Source organism: Stomoxys calcitrans, chromosome 5 (assembly GCF_963082655.1).
Source record: "Stomoxys calcitrans chromosome 5, idStoCalc2.1, whole genome shotgun sequence".
Taxonomy (NCBI): Eukaryota; Metazoa; Arthropoda; class Insecta; order Diptera; family Muscidae; genus Stomoxys; species Stomoxys calcitrans.
Genome location: NC_081556.1, coordinates 20,275,102 through 20,302,859, shown reverse-complemented (window position 1 = coordinate 20,302,859; position 27,758 = coordinate 20,275,102). Strand labels below are relative to the sequence as shown.

The 27,758-nt window shown below is 36.9% G+C and overlaps 1 protein-coding gene across 33 annotated transcripts in view; it reads right to left on the bottom strand.

Moving 5' to 3' along the window:
* Window positions 1–27,758, bottom strand: part of LOC106083996 (protein muscleblind) — a 913,910-nt gene that overhangs the window by 251,593 nt on the left and 634,559 nt on the right. The window contains exon 3 of one of the 33 annotated variants that reach the window (XM_059368566.1): window positions 6,177–6,217. The exons of 31 other annotated variants lie outside the window; for them this stretch is intronic. Coding sequence is in view for 1 of the 2 variants with exons in the window: in XM_059368582.1 (XP_059224565.1) it covers window positions 6,197–6,217 (21 nt within the window). In the remaining variant the exon portion in view is untranslated. Of the gene's footprint in view, window positions 1–6,176; window positions 6,218–27,758 lie in introns of those variants that run through there. One more of the 33 variants, XM_059368582.1, reaches the window with a different exon arrangement.

The following is a 27,758-nucleotide window of genomic DNA, read 5'->3' as shown; positions in this document are numbered from 1 at the left end:
TGGCGCATATATGAATACTAAAAATTAATTCCAATATGGGACACGCGTCTGAATTGTGGCACCATTCGCACAGCAATCAAAGAAGCCCCCCCCTCTATGTCATTCGGCAAATTTTGTAACAGAGGAAAAAAAAACACACACAAATTATTCCCTGCCAGGACAGCTCAATTTCGCTTTGTAGCCCACAAAACAATAAAAGGGTGATGTTTTGGTATTTGAGGTTAAAAGGTTAACACACACAAGAGGTGTCCCATAACAAAATATTAGCTAAACACACAATTAGTAACCTTTTGCGGACATTTGTCCAATGTCTAGTGTCTTTGCTCATAGAAAGTTGATGGGCCGTTGATGAAGTGTCTGCCCAAATATTTGCCATTTGATGTTTAGTGAGAAAAAAACCCCAAAAAAAAGGTTAAAACTGTTGTTGGACAAAAGAAAAACAAGTTTCTATTAGAGCGGGTTTTCTCAATAGAAATATAACAAACACATGGACTCACATGCTCTGCTCTGAATGCCTAACCAAAAAACATTTAGAAAATAGTTCACATGACCTTCAAGAGTGTTTAGAAAATGTCCTTTTTCAAACCCACCCTGTACCCCCCCCCCCCCCCCCCCCCAAAAAAAAAGGTCCAGGGCAAAGAAACTAAATTAGCAACGGAAGATTGTCTATTTTTTTCAGAAAGCATACAAAGAGCGGGAAAAACTAGATGGATTTTTTTGATGAAAAAAGAAAAAAAATTAATAGCAAAAGCATTATGACCCGTCTTTAAAACGGAACTAGTTTTGATAGCAGCTTCCCTTGGGAAGTGCTGCCTGTTTGATATCTTCTTTGCTCTTCCCTTTCTATTATTTTTGTAGCATCGTAATACTTGATTGATCTCTTAGGAAAGTTGGTAGATCTTAAAAGATTTTTATAACTGTGATGAAGAAAATGAAAAAAACATCCCTTTTGTTTAAATCCAAAAAGGATTTTAAATTTTAACCCCTATGTGGCAAAAGGAGTTTTTGTGTAGGAAAGATAAGTCTCCTAAAAGAGAGATGATGGGTAGATCTCCTTCAGCTCCACAATAAGTTCTCAACCATACAATGGCTGAAGTCTGGTAGGCCTTCACTGCTGGGTGGATGGATGTTCAAAAATTTGTAGACTGATGGAAGTACCATTAACTTACATAGGCCATACAGTCTGTAGAAAGATTGCGCCCAGAAAGAAAACAATTAACCACAAACCTGGATCTAGGGGATCTAAGGGGAAGAACCAGATTTTAATCAAATCTTTTAGAGATAGTGACTGTGTGTCAAAATGAGAGAAGGCCTATCAAAAATAAGGCGATCAGTTGGAGGGAAAGTTCATGGGACCATGGGAGAAACCGTTGTACAAAATCTGTGCCAAATCGGATGAGAATTGCGCTCTCTTGAGGCTCAAGAACTCAAGATACCAGATCGCTTTATATGGCAGCTATATCAGGTTATAGACCGATTTGGACCATACTTCGCATAAATGTTGGAAGTGATACCAAAACACCACGTGCAAAATTTCAGCCTAATTGGATTGGAATTGCGCCTTCTAAAAGCTCAAGAAGTCAAGACCCAAGATCGGTTTATACAGCAGCTATACCAGGTTATGGACCGATTTGAACCATACTTCGCACAGTTGTTGGAAGAGATATTAAAACACTATGTGCAAAATTTCAGTCAAATTGGATGAGAATAGCGCCCTCTAGAGGCTCAAGAAGTCAAGACCCAAATAGGTTTATATGGCAGCTATATCAAAACATGGACCGATTTGGTCCATTTACAATTCCAATCGACCTATACCAATAAGAAGTATTTTTACAAAATTTCAAGCGGCTAACTTTAATCCTTCAAAAGTTAGCGTGCTTTTGACAGACGGACGGACGGACAGACGGACGGACATTGCTAGTTCGACTTAAAATGTCACGACGATCAAGAATATATATACTTTATGGGTCTTAGACGCATATTTCGAGGTGTTACAAACAGAATGACGAAATTAGTATACCCCCATCCTATGGTGGAGGGTATAAAAATATAGCTGAAAGGGTAAAAGATGAGCCAAAGTACGAATAAAATGAAGGACGATTTTCCGTTCTTTAATAGTCAGCCTGAAAATAAGTCTCTAAGGACGGAAAGTCATCTGCATTGATGAATGGTACATCTGAAGGATGTAAAATCGACCCAATCAAAGTTTAAAGATGGTAGGAATGGCGGAAAATCAACCTAAAGAACTGAAAATGCATTCGGAGGAAGAAAATCGGTCGTGAACGGGAAATGGGTCGGAAGCCCGGAAATTTGGTCGATGGAACAAGGGACGGTTCGAAGAATTGAAAACTGTCAGTTCAATACGGCGAAAAATCTTTTAAATTGAGTCCGAAACATGGAAAATCGATGCAACGAACCACGGAAATTGGTCGGTCATATGACAAATGAAATGCAAGAAAGGGTAATTCAAGGATAATGGGTCCAAGGCATCGAAAGAGTTGGTACAAAAAGGCAGAAAATAAGCATGAAAAACTGAAAGTAAGCCAGAAAGACTGAACATCGCCCCATCGCAAGCGAAATCGGTAAAAGTCTGCCCAGAACTGGGAAAATAAGCCCTAAAAACGGAAAGTTTGTTCCAAGGAAAGAAATTGTTTTCACCGAACGTGAAATGAGTCGAAAGAACGGAAAGTTGCTCCATGAAAGAAGCGACGGTTTGCAGAGTTAAAACTTGTCAGCTCAAAGCGGCGAAAATCGGTAAAACTGAGTCCGAAAAATGGAAAATCGATGCAACGAAGCACTGACATTGGCCGACGATATGAAAATGAAATGCAAGAAAGGGTAATTCAAGGATAATCGGTCCAAGGCATTGGAAGTTGAAAGTTGTTACAAAAGGGCAGAAAATAAGCATAACAAACTGAAAGTAAGCCAGAAAGGAGGAACATCGCCCCAACGCAAGCGAAATCGGTAAAAGTCTGCCAAGAACTGGGAAAACAAGCCCTAAAAAACGGAAAGTTTGTTCGAAGGATGGAAATCGGTCCCAACGAACGGGAAATGGGTCGAAAGAATGGAAAGTTCGATGGTCGATGAAAGAGGAGAAGTTTTGAAGAGTTAAAAATTGTCTGCTCAAAGCGGCGAAAAATCTGTAAAAATGAGTCCGAAAAATGGAAAATCGGTACAACGAAACACTGAAATTGGCCGACGATATGAAAAACAAAATGCAGGAAAGGATTATCCAAGGAAAATCGGTCCAAGGTATCGAACTTTCAGATTTGGTACAAAGTGCAGAAAATGAGCATAACAAACTGAAAGTAAGCCAGAAAGACGGAACATTGCTCCCAACGAAAGCGAAGTCGGTAAAAAGGACGGAAAGTTTATCCCAACATAAGTCATTCTGAAGAATAGAAAAACAAAGCTGAAAGTCTGTCCAAAACAGGGAAAATAAATTCCAATCAAAGCGAAAACGGTGAAAAAGACGGAAAGTTGATTCCAACAAAAGTTATTCCGAAGAATAGAAAAACGAAGCTAACAGTTTGTCCGGAACTGGAGAAAGTTAGTTTGAAGGATGAAAATCGATTCCAATAAATGGAGAGTTGATTGAAAAGTTTGTTCAAAGGAAAAAACTGATCCTAAAGCAGAAAGTTGGTCTACAACGGGGCAATGTTGTAGTTGTTGTTGTAGCCATATTTCTATGTGGAGGATGAAATCGGCTATGTGTCAGAAGAACGAAAAGTTTGTCGATGAAAGAACAGACGGGTTGAAGAATTAAAAATTGTCCGCTCAAAGCGGCGAAAAATCAGGAAATTGAGTCCGATGGAAAATCGATCCAATGAAGCATGGAAATTAATTGACGAAATGAAAAAAGAAGTGCAGGAAAGGATGATCCAAGGAAATACCAAGGAAAAAAATCTATCAGAAAGCAGAAAGTTGGTCCGCAATGGGGAAATGTTGTAGTTGTTGTTGTAGCCATATTTCCATGTGGGGATAACGATCATCGTCAAGCTCCTATTGATGAGCAAAGTTCGTTCCGGTCCATAGATCCGATTCCCGCGGGATCATGATGGCCATTGGTTACCTATCGAGTATCATAGGTAATCGGTATTTAAGCCAGAGCCGATCCTTACGGGATCTCATTGAGACTCTTCACTTGATACCGCTGATTGTCCTCGACTTTAGTTGCAGCAATCGCATGGGTTTTGTGGGATTGTACATGTATCCCTCGTTGTGGCGAGCCGCTTGCTCCAAGATCCGACACTTGCCTCCAGCCGCCCCTAACCTGGGAGCAGACGCTGATGTTAGCCATTGGTTATTTGAAGGCGCCAATAACTCGCCTTCTCATCTCGAGTATCATTGGCATTCAGTATTTAATTAAGAGCCAGTGACACCTGACTCCTCACTGAGACTCTTCTCTCGAAAATCGCTGACTGCTCGCGGCCGCATTTGCAGATACTCCGCATAAAAACGGAGCTTTCCATCATCCGCAACCTGTGGACGCGCCCGGTAGCTTTCAGCTAAGCTTCCCGTGGTAACGATGGACACCACACAAGTCGAAGCTCAAAGTTCCAGATTGTGTGGTGCTCATAGCTATCACGTGCTGGAAATATCTCCTTGGAATGTAAAACGGAGCTTAGAATAGAAAATCGGTTCAAGGGACAACAAATCTTTCCAAAGGACGGAACCAAAGAATGAAAAGTTCCAAGGAACGCTCATAAAATAGAAACTCGATCAAAAGTAAGGACAGAAGGACGAAAAATCGATTGAAAGAAAAGTGGCGGAAATTTAGTCCGTAGGGCGGAAGGTTTATTTAGCGATAAAAACCTTCCCTATCAAGAGGTGTTACTTGGAACACGAAAGGGGATCATTTATTGTTGAGCTAAAACTTGTATCAGACAGCTTACATGAAATAAGTCTATTCACTGTTCCTTAATGATGGATGTTCGTGGATGTTTTCAATTTTACTCCAACCCAATGAAAAATCTATACCTAACAGCAAATCCCCACATTCCTAGTGATAACCTCGATTAAAAATTACCACAATGTTTTTTTTTTTTTACCATTCAAGGGTTAATAGCCAACTATTAATTTTCCTTGTTCGTTTTTTTTTCTCTCTCTTGCCTTTATTCCTTAATTCCTGGCAACCAGTGATTAAGGAGCAGTCTTTGTCTAGGAAAGTCATTAGAAGTAGAGATATGAAAAGCTAGAAATCCACACACACACACACACACACACACACACAAAAGTTGAAAACGAGTATTTAACAGCAAATGTGAAATCAAGCGGGTTGGCTGTCTAACTGCAAAGACCAACTACAAATGCAGTTGTTGAGCGCTCTGTGGCTCAACGTTTCTTTGTTCAAAGCTAATCCATGACATCACAGGATCACGAGGACATTGCCCAGGAATGAGGATGATGGAATGACTTGTGGTCATTTCAATAAAGTCCTTTTACATCAACACATTTCATTCACCATTTCATAGTTGTTAATCAACTAACAAACAGGCAAGCAAATAGAAAAACAAACAATTAAACACACACACACACACACACTCACAAGAACACACTATAAACCTAACACAAACATGGACACAAGGGATTAATGTTTCAGCATCATGATGAATGAGCAGCAGCGGCAGCAGAAAAGTTGCTACATATACACCTTTACACTTCTGCCTGCAAAAAAAAACTCGTATAAAAATTACGAGTATTATATTGGTTTTTATTATAAAGTGTGTGTTAATAACGATTATAATGGTCATGGAGATGGTAGTGATGATTGTGATGCTCATGTACTCATCCCTTGCTCCTTTACTGCTTCAGATTTCATTTACAAATCATGACTTCTATTAACATCAACCTCATCACCATCCCCATGATGTCGAGCTCAACTCTGATTGAAAAATTGTGAGAAAAAATCATGGAAACTCCAAGCGTTTGTAGAAACACCAATCATTAAACCTGTTTGATTGAAAACCTTTTTTTGTTTTGTTCCTTTCGAAACAGTTATAAACAAACGCTTAACTAATTGAAAAATTGCAAAAAAAAAATATAGAGGCAAATGGCCAAAGCAAATGATTGTTTTACTGGCCTTTGGTACTTCATAAGGATAATGTTGCTTTCATTACGCAAAGGCATACAAGGATGTAACTAATAAATATATATACTTTACAACATGTACTTACAAAACCAACATGGGCGATTATTAAAGAGAATTTTTAATTACCTGCAATGAGAAAAAAAAAGAAAAAATTATTAAATTTGTATTCCGTTTTTCAAGATTTTATGATAAAATATTTATGAATAAAAATATGCATACATAAATTAAGCTGATTCAAAAAAACATAAGCGATAAGCATTGATACTGCAAAAGAAAATGTTGATCTTTTTAGTAGCTATTGGGTTGCCCAAAAAGTAATTGCGGTTTTTTTAAAAGAAAGTAAATGCATTTTTAATAAAACTTAGAATAAACTTTAATCAAATATACTTTTTTACACTTTTTTCTAAAGCCAGCTAAAAGTAACAGCTGATAACTGACAGAAGAAAGAATGCAATTACAGAGTCACAAGCTGTGAAAAAATTTGTCAACGCCGACTATATGAAAAATCCGTAATTACTTTTTGGGCACCCAATATATCTATAAATAAACCGATCTTAACCATATACGACACGGATGTCGAAAAGCCTAACATACGTCACTGTGTCAAATTTCAGTGAAATCGGATTATAAATGCGCCTTTTATTGGGCCAAGACTTTAAATCAAGATATTGGCCTATATGACAGCTATATCCCATTCTGGACCAATTTGGACCAAGTTGCAGTTAAATGTCGAAGATCTTAATACAACTCACTGTCCCAATTTTCAGCAAAATCGGATAATAAATGTAGCTTTTATGGGCCTAAGACCCTAAATCGGCGAATAGGTCTATATGGGAGCTATATCCAAATCTGTACCGATCTGGGCCAAATTGATGAAGGATGTCGAAGGGTCTAACACAACTCATTGTCCCAAATTTCAGCAAAATCGGATAATAAATGTGACTTTTATGGGCCTAAGACCTTAAATCGGCGGATCGGTCTATATGGCAGCTATATCCAAATCTGAACCGATCTTGGCCAAAGTGATGGAAGATGTCGAAGGGCGTAACACAACTCACTGTTCCAAATTTCAGCAAAATCAGATAACAAATGTGGCTTTTATGGGCCTAAGACCTTAAATCGGCGGATCGGTCTATATGGCAGCTATATCGAAATCTGGACCGATCTAGGCCAAACTGATGATGGATGTAGAAGGGCCTAACACAACTCACTGTCCCAAATTTCAGCAAAATCTGATAATAAATGTGGCTTTTATGGGCCTAAGACCTTAAATCGGCGGATCGGTCTTTATGGCAGCTATATCCAAATCTGGACCGATCTGGGCCAAATTGATGGAAGATGTCGAAGGGCCTAACAGATTCATGACCTCTAATTTTCAGCACAATCGGATAATAAATGTGGCTTTTATGGGCCTAAGACCCTAATTCGGAGGATCCGTCTACATGGCAGCGATATCCAAATCTTGACCGATCTACGCCAAATTGATGAAGGATGTCGAAGGGCCTAACACAACTCACTGTTTCTGCAAAATCGGATAATAAATGTGGCTTTTATGGGCCTAAGACCCTAAATCGGCGGATCGGTCTATATAGCAGCTCTATCCAAATCTGGACCTATCTGGACCAAGATAAAGAACCTACTTATGGACAAAAAAAGAATTTGTGCAAAGTTTCAACTCAATATCTCTATTTTTAAAAACTGTAGCGTGATTTCAACAGACATACGGACGAACAGACGGACGGACATGGCTAGATCGTCTAAGATTTTTACGCTGATCAAGAATATATATACTTTATAGGGTCGGATAAGGATATTTCGATGTGTTGCAAACGGAATGAAAAAATGAATATACCCCCATCCTTGGGTGGTGGATATAACAATATCTACCTAAGAGCCTTGCACAATGCGATGAACCAAAAAAATTTTGTCAGCGCTCAGAAGTTATGGTATGGCACATACCATATGATATATGTCCTAGACTGAGGGAACTCACTACCGGTGCCAGGTATCTGAGACCGATTTGGTCATGGATTTTAGCATTTGCTTTCCCGAAAGTGAGGAGATGAAAACGATTGCTATGTTTGGGTAGGATGAGATCTCCGTCTTCACAAATGGTTTCAAAGGGTATCAGGAACGGGTTTTGGAGGTCTATTCCGAGACACTCAATATGTCGGTGAGACCGCCGGACGTGTGTAGGGTCAGAGGACTAAGCCATTACAATACCCGTAAATTAAACACTGGGAAGGAATTTACCGTCTTTGAATATCAGGATTTATGTGAACAGTATAACGGCGCTCAATCCCTTGTAGTTGAGGATAGTAAGGTCGAATTGCGTGGCGGAGTGTTTCAAGTCTCTTTGTTTTTGCTGTCAGCCAACACGCAGGGGATGTCCCCTATGAATCCAGTACATTGCGTTGGCGAGAGGAAATTACGAATTGGAAGGGGGAAAAGGATGTAATGCTTATTGACATTTGTCTTAAACCTTTGGACGTTAATGTGGGTGGGAAAAACATTAGCCGGAAGTCGATTCCACATACAAACGGTTCGGGCGAAATAAGAATTCAGAGCCACAACCTTACTCTCAACTAACTGGTGGGTTGAGCGATTCCAACGTTCCGATAGAAGTGTCATGAGATCGCCTGTAGAGCGATTTCTGCGAAACCCATACTATTTTTCGCTAAGAAGGCCATTAGACTCGCAATACCTCACAAGACGGTGTTTAACCATGCTTTCCATGACCAAATCCCTTAAAAACTGGTGAAGGATGGCCATTGTGAAGTCGATGGCAAGATGGGATTCTGTGCATGGATGCCGAGCTACCAGCACACTTGGGCTACCGTCGACCGAAAGAGAAATAAACTGTCGTCCTTTGATGGAGGAAAGAGGTCTCTGAGCACAAGTGCACTTCGCCCATGACCATTCCATTTAAAAATAGCGGAGGATACTTTTCTCTTATCAATTAGTGCTGTCCGATAAGGAACCTTTTTACCGCCGATTTCGAATGGCGACACTACTTAGTTGAGAAGTTTTACTCGGTTTAATACCTCACATGCCCAAACTCTCTGGCCTACCATCGACCGAAAGAAAAAGGCACAAGTGCAAATTTGGCCATGAACATTCCAATGCAGAATAGAGGCGATGCTTCTCCCAAATCAACGAGTGCTGTCCAATAAAGGACCTTTTTATCGCCGATTACGAATGGCGACATCACTTAGTGGAGAAGTTTTACACGGGTAAGGTTGCAAATGCAAATTTGCCCATGAACATTCCATTAAGAAACTGGGGCAAACTTCTCGCAAATCAAAGAGTGCTGTCCGATTCAATTTTAACCTCCTTTTTATAGCCGAGTCCGAACGCCGTGCCGCAGAGCGATACTTTTTTGGGGAGAAGTTTTTACATGGCAAAGTACCTCACAAATGTCGCCAGCATTAGGAGGGGATAACCACCGCTGAAAGATTTTCTGATGTACCTGCCAGGATTCGAACCCAAGCGTTCAGCGTCATAGGCGGATATGCTAACCTCTGCGCTACGGTGGCCTCCTTACATGGCTAAGGTTACGTTAGGTTAAAGTGGCAGTCTGCCATCAGACTAGGACTCACTTAGACGTTTTCGTCCATTGCGCTACCACCTTCTATTTCCTACCGTTGAACCATGCTGATCGCTTTAAAAACCCAAACAACAAATGCGAATGCTCACATCAGCTTAATCAGACAAGTTCTCATAGAAATGAGAACTTAAAGTGGATCTCCTTCTGACTGCCAGTGCGGGAAACACACACAGCAGATGTTCTATAGTCTCTTCTGCTCGGCATTCTTACAGCTGCGGCAAAAGTCGTTACTGGCAACCTTTAGTCTGTCAGCATGTCTCCTGCAATCCGCCAGACTTTAGCGATGTGGTCGATAGTTCCTCAGGCAAGTGTTCAGCAACAACTGCTGTATCGTCTTCTGATTCCCCAACCCTACCGCTTCTATAGACCTTCAGTTTCAACTTGTTGAATATGTTGGATATAACCCCTTCAGACTCGTTGAGGTCTGCGAGACAGTCGGAGTTTAGTACGAATACTACAAGTCTCCGGGCACCATCAGCCTCATCCAATCTACCAATCTTCCTTTTCCGTATATCTCTTAGAGTACTGGAAAACTTTCCCCTTACAACTATAGCCACGTCATCAGTATACGCGACCGCTTTTACATTTAGTCCAAGTTTTAAACTTCCACTCGATGTTCTGTTATGATTTCAACACAATCATGTTCAATGTGATCCAAATCGCTTCAGAACCTGGTATAGATAAGAAGATTTTCCAATATCACCTCTTGAGCTGTTTGTGACCCAGTTGGTGAGCATTTATTAACATTTGCAATTAGTTGAAGCGAAATTTATACAGACGCTGCGACTTGTAGCCAGCTACTATTATGCTTATAGAACTCCGTACCACTTCTACGGAAGCCACAGTAGCGCATGTCCGCCTGACTGCAGCCTGGTTTTGAATCCTGGCGAGAACATCAGAAATAATTGTCAGCGGTGGTAAGCCCCTCCTAATGCTGGCGAGGTACTTTGCCATGTGAGGTACTTTGCCATGTAAAAACTTCTCCCCAAAGAGGTGTCGCACTGCAACACACCTTTCGGACTCGACTATGAAAAGGAGGCCCCTTATCACAGAACTTAAACTTCAATTGGAGAGCACTCATTAATATGTGAGAAGTTTGCCCCTGTTCCTTAATGGAATATTCATGGGAAAATTTCCAATTTACCACTTCTACGGAATATGTTCGAAATGTCTTCATCGCCACTTTTTTTAAAATGTATTTTGACAGTTGTTCGGGGGAAAAGTCGTACCAAGTACTAGGCTTAAGTACGAAACAGCCCAGACAAACTTAATGCATGTTTACATATGGGATACTCTCATTTTTATAAGAGGTACAAGGTCAATTTCTCGTAATATTTCATTAGGTATTTGACAACATAAAACCACCATAAGGCCCGTTACTCAGTTCTCATATATTATTGCACCTGCAAAGCGATGTCTTATAGGGATTAATACATTTAAATAACAAAGTTAGTAGGATTACGTGAGTCCTGTTCCACGTGTCCCTCATCATCATCATCAGCAATAAAACCCCAAAAATGTTTCAGACAATACACCTAAGCATCAAAAAATCATTTCGCTTGAGTGCAGGTCTTTAAATATATATAAATACAGGGAAAGAAGCTTTTTATTTCTCCCCTCCATTTGGTTAAACACACACACATAAAATGGGACCTTTTCCTACTTGCCGTAACAAGGAGATGTGATGGTTGGCGCTCTTAACTGTCACACCAAGTGTAACCACAAAATAGAAAAAGCAACTCCCCCTTGCCTAGTACTTACACTCATACCCATACCCACACGCTGCTGCCGTAAACAATAGTTAAACAATCTTGAAAGTAAAGTTAAACACTTATGTATGTTGTTTCACACACTTTAGATGCTACTGTCGTCGCTTGCTACAGAGAGAGAGAGAGAAAGGTAACGAGGGGGGGGCAAGACCCTATGTCGCCTGCCAGAGCCTTATTTTAGTAGACATGGTTAGGGTTTTTTGTTTTCGTTTTTGGTAAAGCCATCAGCAGCAGGCATCTTGTGTGAGACTACTACTTTGGCGTTCAGTAATAAATACGAACAAAACCAGGATACGTGACTTTTTGCGGTTTGTTAGGATTTATTTTTATTGTCTCTTGGCTGGGTTGTTTGTCCCATTTTGGGAATGAATGTCGAACGGCGCTCTTTCTAAGAATTGTTATTAAATTCAAACAAACAATCGCAAAACTGTCAACGCGCTCGCTCGTCAAGCTGGGGAAGGACCACCATACCATTACCCATCCAAAGCAACAGCAGCAGCAGCAGCAGTTTCAGCATTGACAAAAAGTACAAGAAAATGTTTAATAAATAAGGATTTCTATTTCTGTTGCGCACTTAAATGAATCCTTGTTAGGTTGAGTGTTGTTGCCGCTGCTGATGCTACATGTGACAAAACAAAATGAAATCCAATGAAATGAAACGAAAAGCTTGTCTATCGACCCCCCTCCTCCAGCCAGCAGATGAGAAGAAATTGAATGATAACAATGGCTGGGTTGTAACATATTGATTGCAAAGTTAAAAGGAGATTTAGTGTGACATCAAATGGTTTAATGGCTATGTCGTGTAAGCAGAGAAAAACGTTTTAAAAATTAATGCCTTATTTTGGACCTTATAGACTAATATAAATAATAGAGGCCACATTTGGTGGCAAGGGAGGAAAATGTAATTGAATTGGAAAGGAAAGGAAAGGAAACCAAAAGAAGGAAAAACAATAGATAAGAAAAATAAATTGCATAAAAAAATAATAGAGAAAAAAAAACTTTGAGCAAGGACCCCAAGAGACTTGGAAAGCAAAACAACAAGATTTGCCTTTTTGGAAAAGTAAAATCCTAGCTTAACCAACTTAAATATTTTTTCATTAAAAATTGGCACGCGATCCCTTTGAGTTTTTTCTCTCTCAGCAATATTGCAATTTCCCACAAGAACAACAACATCATCACACAAAAAAAAAAACTCACGCATTTATACACCAAAAAAAAAGAAAAGAAAAACATGCCGCCCATGACAAATAAGTACATGCTACTCCATCCTCACAGAGCGCGACATTTGATCTTTCGAGTGCAATGCTTTAAATTCTCTACAGCATTGCGAAATTGTTGAACATTCTTTGAACGCAGCCACCTTCCCCCGGCCTCTTGGCTTGGTTTTGTCTTGTGGTGCGTAAAAGCGTAAAATATGCGAACAATTTTACAAAACAGCCTTACGATACAGCCGCAGCCATCACAGTCTCACAAATGAAAATAACAAAAGCAAATGATACTAAATGAAGTCATAACGAATTAAATTTACCCTGTGAGACAGTTGAAATGTTGAGGAATATAAACAGGGCAAAAAAATACCAATGTTTTTATCAAGGGCTAGAAGGGGGAATAAGGTAACCCTGAGAAATAACAAAAAATTATATAAAAACATTGATGCAAAATTTAGATGTGAGAGTGATACAAAATATTGCTTGAGGAACCATAATACTATAAAATTAAAGCATACTTCTGGGGGTAAAAAGAAATGTAACAAAGCCCCAAAATGTAAATAAGACAAAATTAAAATATCGAAAAAAGGCGTAAACCTAAAGCAGTTCGAAAGGGAATAAGTAACACTAAAGATACAACAATTAGGAAAAATATTCGGAAAAATTCCCAAAACGTTAACAAACATAAATTTGTATTGGCCATCATACTCACGAAAGAAGAATTTTGAGGTTAGAAATGCACAAATTTCAATGACAATATCCAAGAAAATTCCTAAGCCAAATTCAGCTCTAAAACTAAAGATACAATGAAGGACTTTTCAAAATTTCATATAATTTTAAAATTAAAGCATACTTTTGAGGGTTAAAATAAATGCTTATGACGTAAAGAAACATATATCTTATTATTCAGATGTCTACGAAGACCAAAATGAGTAAAAACAAAGAGTCTTTAAGTCTGTGAGGAATACATTTAGAGTAAAAGATAAAAAATATAGCCCACTTTTGAGGGTACATACTTTTGAGTATGATCCTCGACAAAATGTTTATAATAATAAAATTATAACGCTTAGAATGTAACAAAGAAAAACAAAATAAGAAATTGTAACATATAAAGTGCATTAAAATTAAATAAAATAAAAATGGAATAATATAATAAAAAAATTAAAATAAAATAAAGTGAAATAAAATAAACTAAAATAAAATAAAATAAAAAAATAAAATAAAAAAAATAAATAAAAAAAAATAAAATAAAAAAAAAATAATATAAAATAAAATAAAATAAAATAGTATAAAATAAAATTTTGATAATGTCATTTAACTAATATTAAAATGGCTAAGTAAGCCATATGTACAAACGGAGCGTCTACTTGAAGGACTACATTTATAGTGAAGGACAAAAGTGTAGCATACTTTTGAGGGTACAACCATCATTAAAAAGGTTAACTAACAAAATGTGAAAATTATCCCCGACCAAATGTTAAAAAGAAAAAAAAAATCAGAAATTAAAGCATACAAGGTACACAAAAATAAAAAAAAAAAATAAATAAAAATATATAAAAAAAATAATTTTATTGTCAATTTATTTTTTCTACATTTATTTTTTTTTATTTTTATAAAATATTAATATGAAATAAAACAAAACAAAATGAAATTAAATTCTCATTATATCTACGAAAAACTAAAATTTAAATAGCTTAGTAAGTCATGTTTAATAAAGAGAGTCTACTAGAAGGACTATATTTATAGTAAAGAACAAAAGTATAGCATACTTTTGAGGGTATATTCATCTTTAGAAAGGCTAACTAACAAAATGTGAAAATGATCCCCAACAAAATCTGAATAAAATAAATTTTAAATGCCTAGATTATAGTGAAGAAAAAAAAACACAGAATTTATAGCATACAAGGTACATTAAAATTAAATAATAAAATATAAAATAAACTAAAATAAAATTAAATAAATATTTAAATATATTAAAAAATATCGCATAAAACTAGGCTATAAAATAAAATATATTAAAATTATATTAAATAAAAAATAAGATCAAATAAATTAAAACAAAATAAAATAAAATAAAACAAAATAAAATTAAATAAAATAAAATAAAATAAAATAAAATAAAGATAAATTAAAATAAAATAAAATAAAATAAAATAAAATAAAATAAAATAAAATAAAATAAAATAAAATAAAATAAAATAAAATAAAATAAAATAAATAAAATAAAATAAAATAAAATAAAATCGGTTAGGGACCCGATTGAACCACATTAGGTGTGAAAGCATAAAGAGTCATACATTGGTAGATCGTTCCTATATCGAATTTACCACGAAAACATGTTTAAGATGGGATTAAAACATTAATCAAGTTTAACACCGTTCACACATGTTGTTCCTTACTCATGAGTTTACCATGAAGTAATGGATTTCTTGTCTACACAACTGCGATTGCTTCCACAGTATACACATGCCATTTGTGCATCTTTTGGAAGTTGTATTGATGGCTTTGAATGCTAGACAACGGCAGGGGTTCTCGCTGTTGCTGAGAGTGTTCAGGTTCGAATCCCTCTTTAATCCCTCAACTTTTACTTAATCAGTATTAAAGGAGGACCTCTTTGGCTTTTCGTTGAGAAAACTTAACTTAAAGATTTCAGTAGTCTCCTTCTCCTCCCAGAAAGTAGGGTATTTTGCTGCTAAACACAAAATGAGAAAATAATTTTGCAAAACACACTCTCTAATTTATAGACTGTGCGTGCCATAGACGAGGTTTCCTTTCAATGCGATTTTCTTTGGTGCTTCTTTTGCTCGACATGTTGCAACTAAAAATAAAGTATTACAGAAGACGCAGTTATAATGAGCAACATAACATCATGTGATTGGTGGTAATGGTAATGAAGGCACAAAGACTCATTTCTTTTAATCGCCTTGCACAAATCAACTGCACAGGAGGATGTGCTGGGGGTAGTTTTGGGGCGTGGGATGTTGTTTGAGGATGTGGGGGGGGGGGGGGCAGAAATCCCAGATACGATGATAACTTAAGTCGGCAACAATTAATTGACTTCTGTTGGGAGTTTTAAACAACACAAATGAAAGATGATAGTAGGACAATGATGTCATACTTCAGGGATGACATAACGCACCACCGCTAAATAGCACGTCATTCACATTTGCAAAAACATATCACAATGATTTTGAATATTTCTTTTTAATGAGATTCGCAGCAAAAGCTATAAAAAAAGGAGAACATTTGCCATTTTTACCAAAAAAAAAAATAAAGAACGAAAACTAGCATTTGGCCCAAAATGACTCATCAGCTAGCATTCGGATTTGGTCTTTGCTGTTTTTTTACTTGTGCTAAACGTCAGCAGCTGAGTGTCAATCATAAATAAACAAACGGAACGCAACCAATGACGACGGCGACGACGACGATAAAGGTGACCAACAACAACAACAACCACATTTTTGCGCCGCCTATATGTGTCAACAATCCTTGTTGTTGTTGAATTTTGTAACTTAATTTTGCCAACATATTGCCCAATTGCGAAGTGTCTTTCAACTGCTATAAATTTTAGCAGATGTTAATAAAAACTCACAACAAAACAAGCAAATGTCCCTATGCAATGACGTCCTATCGTCATGCCTTGCCTTAGTTTTTTGCTTTTGCCATTTCATTTCTTTCGCTATACATGACTACAACATGAATATGACCCACTGTGTCTGTTTTGCCAGCATGTCGCACTATGGGGTTTTATGCCGTTCTTTCGCTAACCGCTCACCCGCCCTTCTGCACTGCTGCTATAACAGTTTACAAGATTCCAATGACGACAAATTTATTCCCTTGTAATTATATTCTCGTGTTAAACATTCGACTAATGTCGGCTAGAGCCAATGCCGCAGCAGTAGAGAATTGTCGAATTGTTGTGTAAGACAAGATTGGTGGTAATAAATTTTCGGCTATAATTAATGAGATTGTAGGAAATTTTGAGTTGCTTGATGGCTTTCAGACAAAGTTAATTCAGGCAAAATAAATTTCGATTTTTGGAAATGTGAAAGCAGGAAAACGATGTGAAATGAAAATGGAAGCAGCAGAGAGATAGGAAACATAAGACAAACGATATGGCAAGATACAAAGTTTACGAAAATAATTAATATATAAACTTTGTTTTTGTTGGTTGGGGGGAAGGAGCTCAGTTGGAGAGGCTAGGAAGGTTAAAACATATAAATAAAAATCATAAAAATTTGGAAAAAAAATGTTGGTAGTTCATAATAATGTCAATAAGGATAACAAAGGAACGTTTTTGTATATTTGTTGAGAAGAGAGAACAAGAGAGTGGGAGGGAGAAAGAGAGGAAGAGAAACAACTTTCAAAAAGTATCTTAATGAGTTTAATACACGAGCCTGCCATTATGCTCAAATATCGAAGGGATCCTTACGCCATATGAACTTATGAGTCACACAATTCTCCTGCAATGTCCTATCGCCCAGCGTAGACACAAGCGTGGGAGCCAATTGGTGGGCGTTTCACAATTCACTAACATGCACGTGTTCAAAAGCTTGGAAAGAAGAGGAAGCCATGTCTCTGAAATTTTGTCTTTGAAATAAATAAAATAAAATAAAATAAAATAAAATAAAATAAAATAAAATAAAATAACATAAAATAAAATAAAATAAAATAAAATAAAATAAAATAAAATAAAATAAAATAAAATAAAATAAAATAAAATAAAATAAAATAAAATAAAATAACACAAAATTAGAATAAAATAAAATAACACAAAATTAGAATAAAATAAAATAAAATAAAATAAATAAAATAAAATAAAATTAAAATAAAATAAAATAACATAAAATAAAATAAAATAAAATAAAATAATAGAGCAAAAATAAAATAAATAAACAAATAAAACAAAATAAAATAAAATAAAAAAACAAAAAAAAAACAAAATAAAATACAATAAAAATAAAATAAAATAAAATTCAATGAAATAATATAAAATAAAATAAAATAAAATAAAATAAAATAAAATAAAATAAAATAAAATAAAATAAAATAAAATAAAATAAAATAAAATAAAATAAGGCTGAGGCGTCCTCTAACTCTTGGCCCCACAATTTTTGCTCTTTGGGGGGTGTTTTGGGAAAAAGGCGGCGCCCCAAATACATGGTGCCACATACTCCCAAATACCTTTATTTGAGTCCAATATTGTAATGATCAAAAAATAATTCCTGTTTGTGGGGGAGTTTTGGGGAAGAGGTAGACTCCCAGTAAATTGATCCCGAAATTGGGTTTCAATTTATTACTCTTCTGCCCAATACCTTTCGTTTGAGCCCCAAATTGAGATGGTCGGTAAATATGCCTGATATAGCGGGGTTTTGTGAAATGTTGTGGAATGTTCGTGCTCCACTCTCAAATAGCATTTATTTGAACCCCATATTGCCATTGGCCTCAAAATGGGATATTAAATTAGTTCTCCAATCTCAAAAATCGTTTTATTTAAACCCCTTATAACGAAATTCAGCAAATATGTCCGGTTTGGATTATGAGCCCTAAAAACTATCAACATCAAGATTCACTCCTTTAAGACCCAAATATCATGGTGAGCAAATACGTCCTATTTAGGGGGTTTTTATGGAGATGGGACGTCCCCTAGGCAGTTGGTGCCGAATTTTGATATTAGATTCGTGGTCTACTCCCAAATACCTTTAATTTGAGCTCCAAATTTCCATAGTCGCCAAACATGACCGGTTTGGGGTGTGTTTTGGAGAACAGGGCGGCACTCAGTGACTTGGCCCTGAAAATATATATCAGATTCATGTTCTACCTTAAATTACCTCTTATTACAAATATGTCATATATGTGTGGTGCTATGGGGGTGGCTTGACCCCATAGACACTTTTCCCAAATATTCATATCAAATTCGTGCTTTACTCCCAAGGACCTTTCATTTGAGCCCCATATTGCAATGGTCGTGAATTTGTCCTCTTTGAAGGGTGTTTTGGGGAGGGGCGGCCCCCAAAACGCTTGGTTCCACATTAGATTCGTATTCTACACCTAATTACATTTTATTTAAGCCCCATATTGCCATGGTCAGTAAATAAGTCCTGTTTGGGGAAGGGGTGGACCCCCAGAAACTGGGTCCCTCATATGGATATCAGATTCATATTCTACTCGCAAATACCTTGCATTTCAATCCCATATTGCCATGGTCGGTAAATATATCCGATTTAGGTGTGTTTTGAGGGTTGGGTTGGTCTCCCTAATACTTGGACCGACAATTAGATATCAGAAACCTTTTCTTATCTCAAATACCTTTCATTTGAGTCCGATATTGCCGTTATGGGTCTAAATATATATTTGGTAGGTTTTGGGGTGGGGCGGCCCCTCCTAGGTACACCAACCAAAATTTGGACACCAAATTTTTAGTTTTAGGTTACTGTAAGAGAGCACACAAATTTTCGCTTAAATCGTACCACCCATCACCGAGATCTGACATTTCTAAAAATTAGGGTAAGGGGGAGGGTCCGACCCCCTTCAGATATCAAATAATGTAGTACCCCATTTTCACCACGGGATCATTATGAAGCGACAGTGAAAATTTCATGAAAATCGGTTTCATGAACAAACAAACAAAAATTGATTTTTATACCCTCCACCATAGTATGGGGGTATACTAATTTCGACATTCTGTTTGATACACCTCTAAATATTCCTCTGAGATCGTCATGACATTTCAAGTCGATCCAGCCATTTCCATCCGTCTGTCTGTCGAAAACACGCTAACTTTCGAAGGAGTAAAGCTAGCCGCTTGAAATTTTGCACAAATACTTCTTATTAGTGTAGGTCGGTTGGGATTGTAAATGGGCTATATCGGTCCATGTTTTGATATAGCTGCCATATAAACCGATCTTGCATCCGGATTTCTTGTGTCACTAGAGGCCGCAATTCCCAACCGATTTTGGCATGAGGTGTTTTGTTATGACTTCCAACAAATGTGTTGAGAATGGTTCAAATCGGTCCATAACCTGATATAGCTGCCATATAAACCGATTTGGGATCTTGACTTCTTGAGTCACTAGAGGCCGCAATTCTTATTCGATTTGGCTGAAATTTTGCATATGGTGTTTTGTAATGATTTCCAATAACTGTGCCAAGAATAGTTCAAATCAGTCCATAACCTGATATAACTGCCATATAAACCGATCTAGGGTCTTGACTTCTTGAGCCTCTACAAGGAACAGTTCCTATCCGATTTGGCTGAAATATTGCATGAGGTGTTTTATTATGACTTCCAACAACTGTGCTGAGTATGGTTTAAATCGGTGAATAACCTGATATAGCTGCCATATAAGCCGATACGGGGTCTTGACTTCTTGAGCCTCTACAAGGAGCACTTCCTATTCGATTTGGCTGAAATATTGCATGACGTGTTTTATTATGACTTCCAACAACTGTATTAAGAATGGTTCAAATCGGTCTATAACCTGATATAGCTGCCATATAATCCGATACGGGGTATTGACTTCTTGAGCCTCTAGAGGGCACAATTAATATCCGATTAAGCTGAAATTTTGTACAACGGCTTTTCTCATGACCTTTAACATACTTGTGGAAAATGACACGAATCGGTTTATAGCCTAATGCAGCTCCCCTATGAATCGATCTCCCTATTTTAGTTCATCAGCCCCCAAAGTGTGCAATTCTTACTAGATTTGGATGAAATTGTATACGATGACTTCTACTATGGTCTCCAATATTCAGTTCAATTGTGGTCCCAAATGAACCATAACTTGATATTGTTCCAATAACATAGCAATTATTTTCTTTTATCCTTTGTTTGCCTAAAAAGACATACCGTGGCAAGAGCTCGACAAATGCGATCCTTGGTGGAGGGTATATAAGATTCGGCCCGGCCAAACTTAGCACGCTTTTACTTGTTTCACTTTAACTTCTTTTTTTTCACCATGCTGTGATATAATGAAATGGTATAGGAATTTGTTATAGGCCCTTGACATGTAGCTGCTATTTTCAGCAATGTCAATACTTCACGCATTTGCCTTAAATAATTCCAAAGAAACTTGTTCGGCGTTGTGTGGAGCCTGTATCCGTGTTACACGAAATAATGATGACCTTTCAAAAAGTCCATCAATCATCAATCTAAGGTCATTTAGTAATAAACGACCCACTTTCACATTAGCTGTGACATTTTCGAATGGAAACCATCCGCCAGAACTACAAACACACGAATTTTCTCCGCATGGGATTTTCTTCAACATATCAATCATTCATAGAATGCAAACGAGAATGGTTGGCAACACACACAGAAATTTCTTTTTAGTTCAATTAGTATCTTAAAATTGTCACATGTCATAAATGCACTTAAAGTCATTTTCTTTGGGTAATTATTTTTTTAATAATAAAACCGCTGCTTGGGACCACAGGAGGCATATGAAATGATTTATAGAAGAAAGCAAAAAATAACAACTATGAGAAAACCAAAATGAATGCAAAATCGATTCATCGGCTTTAGTTTTTCAAATTTCAATGAATGCTTATGCATTTTATGTTAAAAAATAGGGTAAGACAATTGGGGTGATGTAATAATAATAATAATAATAATAATAATAACAATATATACAAATAAAATGATCGCCTTTCAGACTTTTTTTACAGTGGCTTTTATGCCACTTTGCATTACCACTTATCATTCCCTCTTATACGCCAAAACCCTTTGATGTCATTACCTGAAATCAGAACAACAAATGTTCACATTTCCCCACAAAATTATTTATGCACGCATGTCACTATTATATTAGTTCTAATATTGTATCCGAAATTCTTCTTTTTTTTAATTCGATTTTTGGTTGGCAAGTGTTTTTCGCAATTTTGCTATCGCAAATATGAAACACTTAACGGATGCACATTATAGTACATAATAACGCTGTAGTCAGATGTAAATTCATATTTTTGAAAAATGCAACCCCCTCCCTCCCCAACCCAAAAAACATTCTCTAACTACCCCAAATAAACAGAAAAGCGCAAAATGTGTTTTGGGTATGATGTTGATGATGATGATGGCTTTCTTGGCAGCCAAGAAATTTCATATCTAACAATGTTGCCAAATTTCAATTATTCTCTGTAATTTAAATGGCCAAAAAGCATGCATGTCATAGATGGGGAAGGAGAAGGAGGAGCTAGGAAACTATTGAAGAAGAAATAAAGAAAAACAATATAAAATCTATTTATGTCAATTGCATTTTATGAAGTCTCATCTCATTCATAATGAGCGCACAAACGATTTGAATCCAAATGGAATGGAACGGATTTGAACAAATGTATGGATTTTGTTTTCGAAACTAATTGGCACAAGGGGGGTTGGTGGGCGAAATTTTCTGAGGAAAAATTTTTGCAAACAAATATATAATTAATTGCCAAAGAAGAAAGTGTGATTCTTACTCCTATATTTTGTTTATTTAGCATAGAAACCAAAGTTTTCTTTCTACAAATATTTAACTTAGGAAACTAAAATTTGGCAGCTTTTTAACAAAATCAAGTTGTTGGGCTCTTAAAAGTAATCTGTATAATTCAACGGTAGAAACTAGAAGGCATCTTACTTCGTTCTCCAATTCTTCCTTGGTTCTCCAGGTTTAAGTGGCAGAATACCATCGAACTCACTTCGGCGTTACCACATACCACAGGAACAGAAGAAGGAAGATGCCTTCCAGTTCCTATCGTTGAACCATTCAGATCGCTTTAAAAAGCCAAATAACTTGAGAATGTTCACATCCGCTAAATCGGACAGGTTCTCAAAGAATTGGAACTCTTTCTGACCTCTAGTGCGGGACCCACACACAGAAGATGCTCTAGTCTCTTCTTTCTCCACGCTCTCACAGCTTCTGCAGTGAGTCGTTACTGGCAACCTTCAGTCTGTCAGCATTTTTACCGATTATACAGTGAACTGACTGACATGTCTGTTCTAGCCAGTGACAGCAAAGTAGTAGACCTCTTCAAGTTTAGATTAGGCCACATAATTTTGGAATGCTCACAGTGCTCTCTTTGTGACCATCTATCATTCATTGCCCTTCGGGGCGGGTCCTGAAAACTTAGCTGACATGTCGCTAGAGGCATTCCCACAGATCACAGCTTTCTCACACAGGAGCTTGACGAGGATCGCTAGCTCCACATAGAAATGTGGCTACAACAACAATATGGATATGTGGAAGTTGAGTACGAATCTGATATTTAAATTTGGGTGTGGAGGTGGTTTTTGGGATTGGAGTATGAATTTGAATCTTATTTTGGCGCCAAGTGTCTGGCGACCGGTTCCATTCTCCAAACGGTCATAAGGGCCGATCGGGGCAATATGGCGCGTAAAAGAAAGGTATTTAGGAAAAGATAACATATTGTGAGACAAAAATGTTTGCTATACCGCCTATCCCCAAATAAATGAAATATGCATAGAAATGGAGAACGAGTCTGATATCTAAATTTGCCTAGTGCTTGAGGGGCTGCTCCAAACACTCTTTACAAAAACGTCATATGTCCTGAGAATGCTGGCTGATCAGATTTATATAGGACTCAAATGGAAATTATTTTGGAGTATGGTACAAATTGAAGATATTTACATACAATATATAACATCGAAATGAATTCGATATGGCAAATAAATTTAAAATTTTGCCCATGAACATTCCACTAAGGAACAGGGGCAAACTTCTCACATATCAATGAGTGCAGTCTGATTCAAATTTAAGCTCAATGATAAGGGACCTCCTTTTTATAGCCGAGTCCGAACGGCTTGCCGCAGTGCGACACCTCTTTGAAGAGAAGTTTTACATGGCATAGTACCTCACAAATGTTGGCAGCAATAGGAGGGAAAAAACACCGCTGACAATTTTTTCTGATGGTCTCGCCAGGTTTGGAACCCAGGCTTTCAGCGTCATAGGCGGACATGCTAACTTCTGCGCTACAGTGGCCTTCGATATGGCACATTTATGAAATGTTTGCGGTAGTATATAAAAATGCGCTGTTTCCCCCCGAACCACCCTAATGAACAAGGAGGCCGATGGGGACAACTTGGATATCAATTGAAAGATATTTGAAAGTTGAGTACGAATCTGAGAAAAAAGTTAAGGCCAAAGGTCTGAAAGCCAAATTGTGTTGAATTTTTTTTTCATTAAAAATCTAAATTCTCTTCAAAAACAAATTACCAGAAAATTTTCAGTAATAATCAAATTTCCACAAAATTCTTTATGAAAATTAAATTTGATTGAAATTTTCTATGGATATTCATTTTTCAAGATTTTTTTGCCAACATTTTAAACTTGCGAAATATTATATGGCAATCCAAGGAATCTATTATTCCCTAATTTTTCCAAGATTTATCACCTCTCTCTTGGGTTTACATATTTTTGATTTTTCCCCTTATTGTAAGGTAAGGAAAGTGTTGTTCTATTTTTGGATCATTCACCTCTAATCAAAATCCGCTAAAACCCAAATCTCAATTAAAAATCCATTCAGTAATTAACGTAGCCTCAATTTGGTGCCCAACCATGGAAAGCTTACCTCAAGCAATTTTGAAATCAAAATCATAATTTACCATAAACTCAGACGACGACTGCTAGGTGTGGGCTGTGATTATAATCACATCTAATTATTTACCATTTTCCCCTATGCAAAGAAAAATATCAATTATTTTCATTTAATATTTATTCAAAACGCAAAGAATAATACCTTAACCCTCCACCCTCCTAAAACAGCTTGCTGTCAAGGACTTTGTGCTTTGTTCGTACTTATCCCTCTCCCAAAAAAAAAAAAAAAACGGAATATAATAATTTCCAAGTAGTTTTGGTTCTATACAAAACTAGAGAAAGCTAGAGAAGAAAAACCCTAGGGAAGAATTAGTTCCAGTTAAGCAGAAATACATACATATATGAATACATAAGTATGTATTATGGAAAATCTCATTAATTATTAATTCCACCAACTAACCCTCGGTGTAGTTAACATGGCGGAAAATACACCAGGGCTTGGACAAAAGCAAATACTAACTATGAATTATGAAGTTGCTAGGACAACGAAAATAAAACTATGGCCATTATCAGCACGTCATGTCACAAATAAATGAGAACATAATGAAGCGCAAAAAGCAAAGTGCTAGTCTGCAAAGGGCCTTAGTCAAAATGTGGGCTAAGAAAGAATTTGGAGAAAATCAAAAAAAAAAAAAAAAATATAAAAAAAAAATATAAAAAAAAAATATTTAAAAAAAAATATATTTAAAAAAAAATATATTAAAAAAAAAATATTTTAAAAAAAAAATATTTAAAAAAAAAAATATTAAAAAAAATATTAAAAAAAAATTAATGCTGTAAGGATATATATATACGGCAACTTATTGCTTCATGGAAACAATTATTTTATAAAAAAAACAAGTAAAATAAACTGTGCAATTAAATTTTCAACTATCAAATATTTCGTTGTCATTTTTTTTGAGGATAATTGCATAAAACATTCTACTGCATTTGTGATATCCACTTTAAACATTGCCTAAGATGTTTCCTGCCCAAATTAAACGCCATTTTTAATTGCTTTCCAACACTTTTTCATCAACAACATCCAAAAAAAACAGAAAACATTTTAAATAACAATTATCAAACATTTCGAAAATTGCCCAATTGCTTAATGGCTCAACTGCAATTGTTGTTTGGAAAATTGCAAAAATTTTCCCAAAATGCATTTCATTTTGAAAATAGACGAATGAAAGCATTTGAAATGCCACAAAAAAAAATCCCTCCATGAAAATACCAATACATTGCAAACGATGTACGTGCTTTAAACTCTTTCAACTCATTCTCTCACTCTTTCTCTCTTAACGTAGAACTCTTTTTCGTAGATGATTTTTAAATTTGTTACTGAACATTTACCTCAAAATTTTCATTTGATGCCATGAGTGAGCAAAAAGCCAATTGCACAATGGTCACAAAGGAACAACAACAAGAAAAGTAATGAAAAAAAAATTGCAAATGGCCAAATGCATTTGTAGGGTAAATAACCAAAAGGATTAACTCAGCTTTAGTGATATATAAAATGAAAATGTTGTTCCATAACAACTCTCAAAGTTGAAATCAATTCTTCAATACCAAAATCAAGTAATTTAAGTTGAAACGAAAACTTTCAACTAATTTGCCCAGGAACATTCCATTAGGCAACAAAGGAAGTACTTTTCTCACTTCTGGCAGTAGCCATTTCCAAATTTGACCTCAGAGATGGGAAACTTCCTTTTTTATATAAGACCGAGCGGAGTGCTACTAGACGACACTGCTTCGTAGAGAAGTTTTACATATCTGAAGGTCTCACAAATATGACCAGTAGTAGTGAGGTGATAACCACAGCTAAAAATTTTAATACTCTCCACCGTAGGATGGGGGTATACTTATTTCGTCATTCTGTTTGTAACACATCTGAGACCCAACAATGTTCATATGTTCCTGATCGTCTTGACATTCTAAGTCGATTTAGCCATGTCCGTTCGTCTGTAGATAGCATGCTAACTTTCACAGGAATAAAACAGTTTTTTCGGCACGGGATAGATTTGTGCACCACACAAGCTGGAACTTTGAGGTCCGATCTGTGTGATGTTCTTTGCTGTCACGAAAAGCTTAGCTGCGAGCTACCACAGGTTGCGGATAGTGGAATGTTCCAAACGGAGTAGCAGCAGCGGTTGTCGCGGACAATCGGTATCGAGCGGAGAGTCTCAGTGAGAGATCGGGTGGCATCGGTTTTTGCATAAATACTGAGTGCCTAAGATATTCGATATGATGAAAAGCTTAGCTGCGAGCTACCGGGCGCGTCCACAGGTTGCGGATAGAGGAATGCTCCATACAGAGTAGCTGCAACGGCAGTCGCGGACAATCAGAGGTATCAAGCGGAGAGTCTCAGTGAGAGATCGGGTGGCACCGGCTTTTGCATAAATACTGAGTGCCTCTGATGCTCGATATGACAAGACGGGTTATTGGCACCTTTAAATAACCAATGACCACTCTGTTCCCGCGGCGATCGATCCTTTGGACCGTATCGAGCTTGCTCACCTACAGGAGCTTGACGAGGATCGCCACCTCCATATGAAAATATGGTCACAACAACAAGAACAACAACAACTTTCTATTTATATAAGTCGGATAGGATTGTAAATGGGCCATATCGATCCAAGTTTTGATATAGCTGCCATATATACCGATCTTGGATCTTGACTTTTTGAGCCTCTCGAGGGCTCAATTCTTATTCGATTTGGCTCAAATTTTGCATGAGGTGTTTTACTATGTCTTCCAATAACTATGCTATGTATGGCCCGATTCGGTTCATATTTTGATACAGCTGTCATGTGAACCAATCTTGGATCTTAATTTTTTTTGCCTCTAGAGGGCGAAATTCTAATCCGATTTAGCTGAAGTTTGTTTGCTATGACATCCAACTTCTAGCTAATCTTGACTTCCTGGACCTCTAGAGGGTGCAATTCTAGTCAGATGCAGCTGACATTTTGCCTTATGTATTCTGTTTTGACTTGAAATAACTGTGCTAAGTGTGGTCTGAATCGATCCATATGCTGATATAACTGCCACATAAATCGATTTTGGAAGTTGGTTTCTTTAGTGCTCAATATGGTCCGAATCGGTTCATATGTTTATACAACTGTCATATGAACCGATCTTCAATCTGAACTTCTTGAGTCTCTATAGGGCTCAATTCTTATCCGACTTGGCTGAAATTTTGCATGAGGTGTTTCGCTATGAGTTGAAAGAACGGTGTTATGTATGGCCCGAATCGGTTCATATTTTGATATAGCCGTCATATTAACCGATCTTAGATATTGAATTTTTGAGCCTCTAGAGGGTTCAATTCTAATCCGATTTGGATGGAGTTTGTTTCATTAGGTGTTCTGTTTTGACTTCCAACAACAGTGCTAAGTAAGGTCCAAATCGGTTCATTATCTCATATAGCTACCATATTAACCAATCTCGGATCTTACCCTCTTTAGCCTCTAGCGGGTCCAATTCATAAGCGCTGTGGCTAATATGTTGTATTGACTT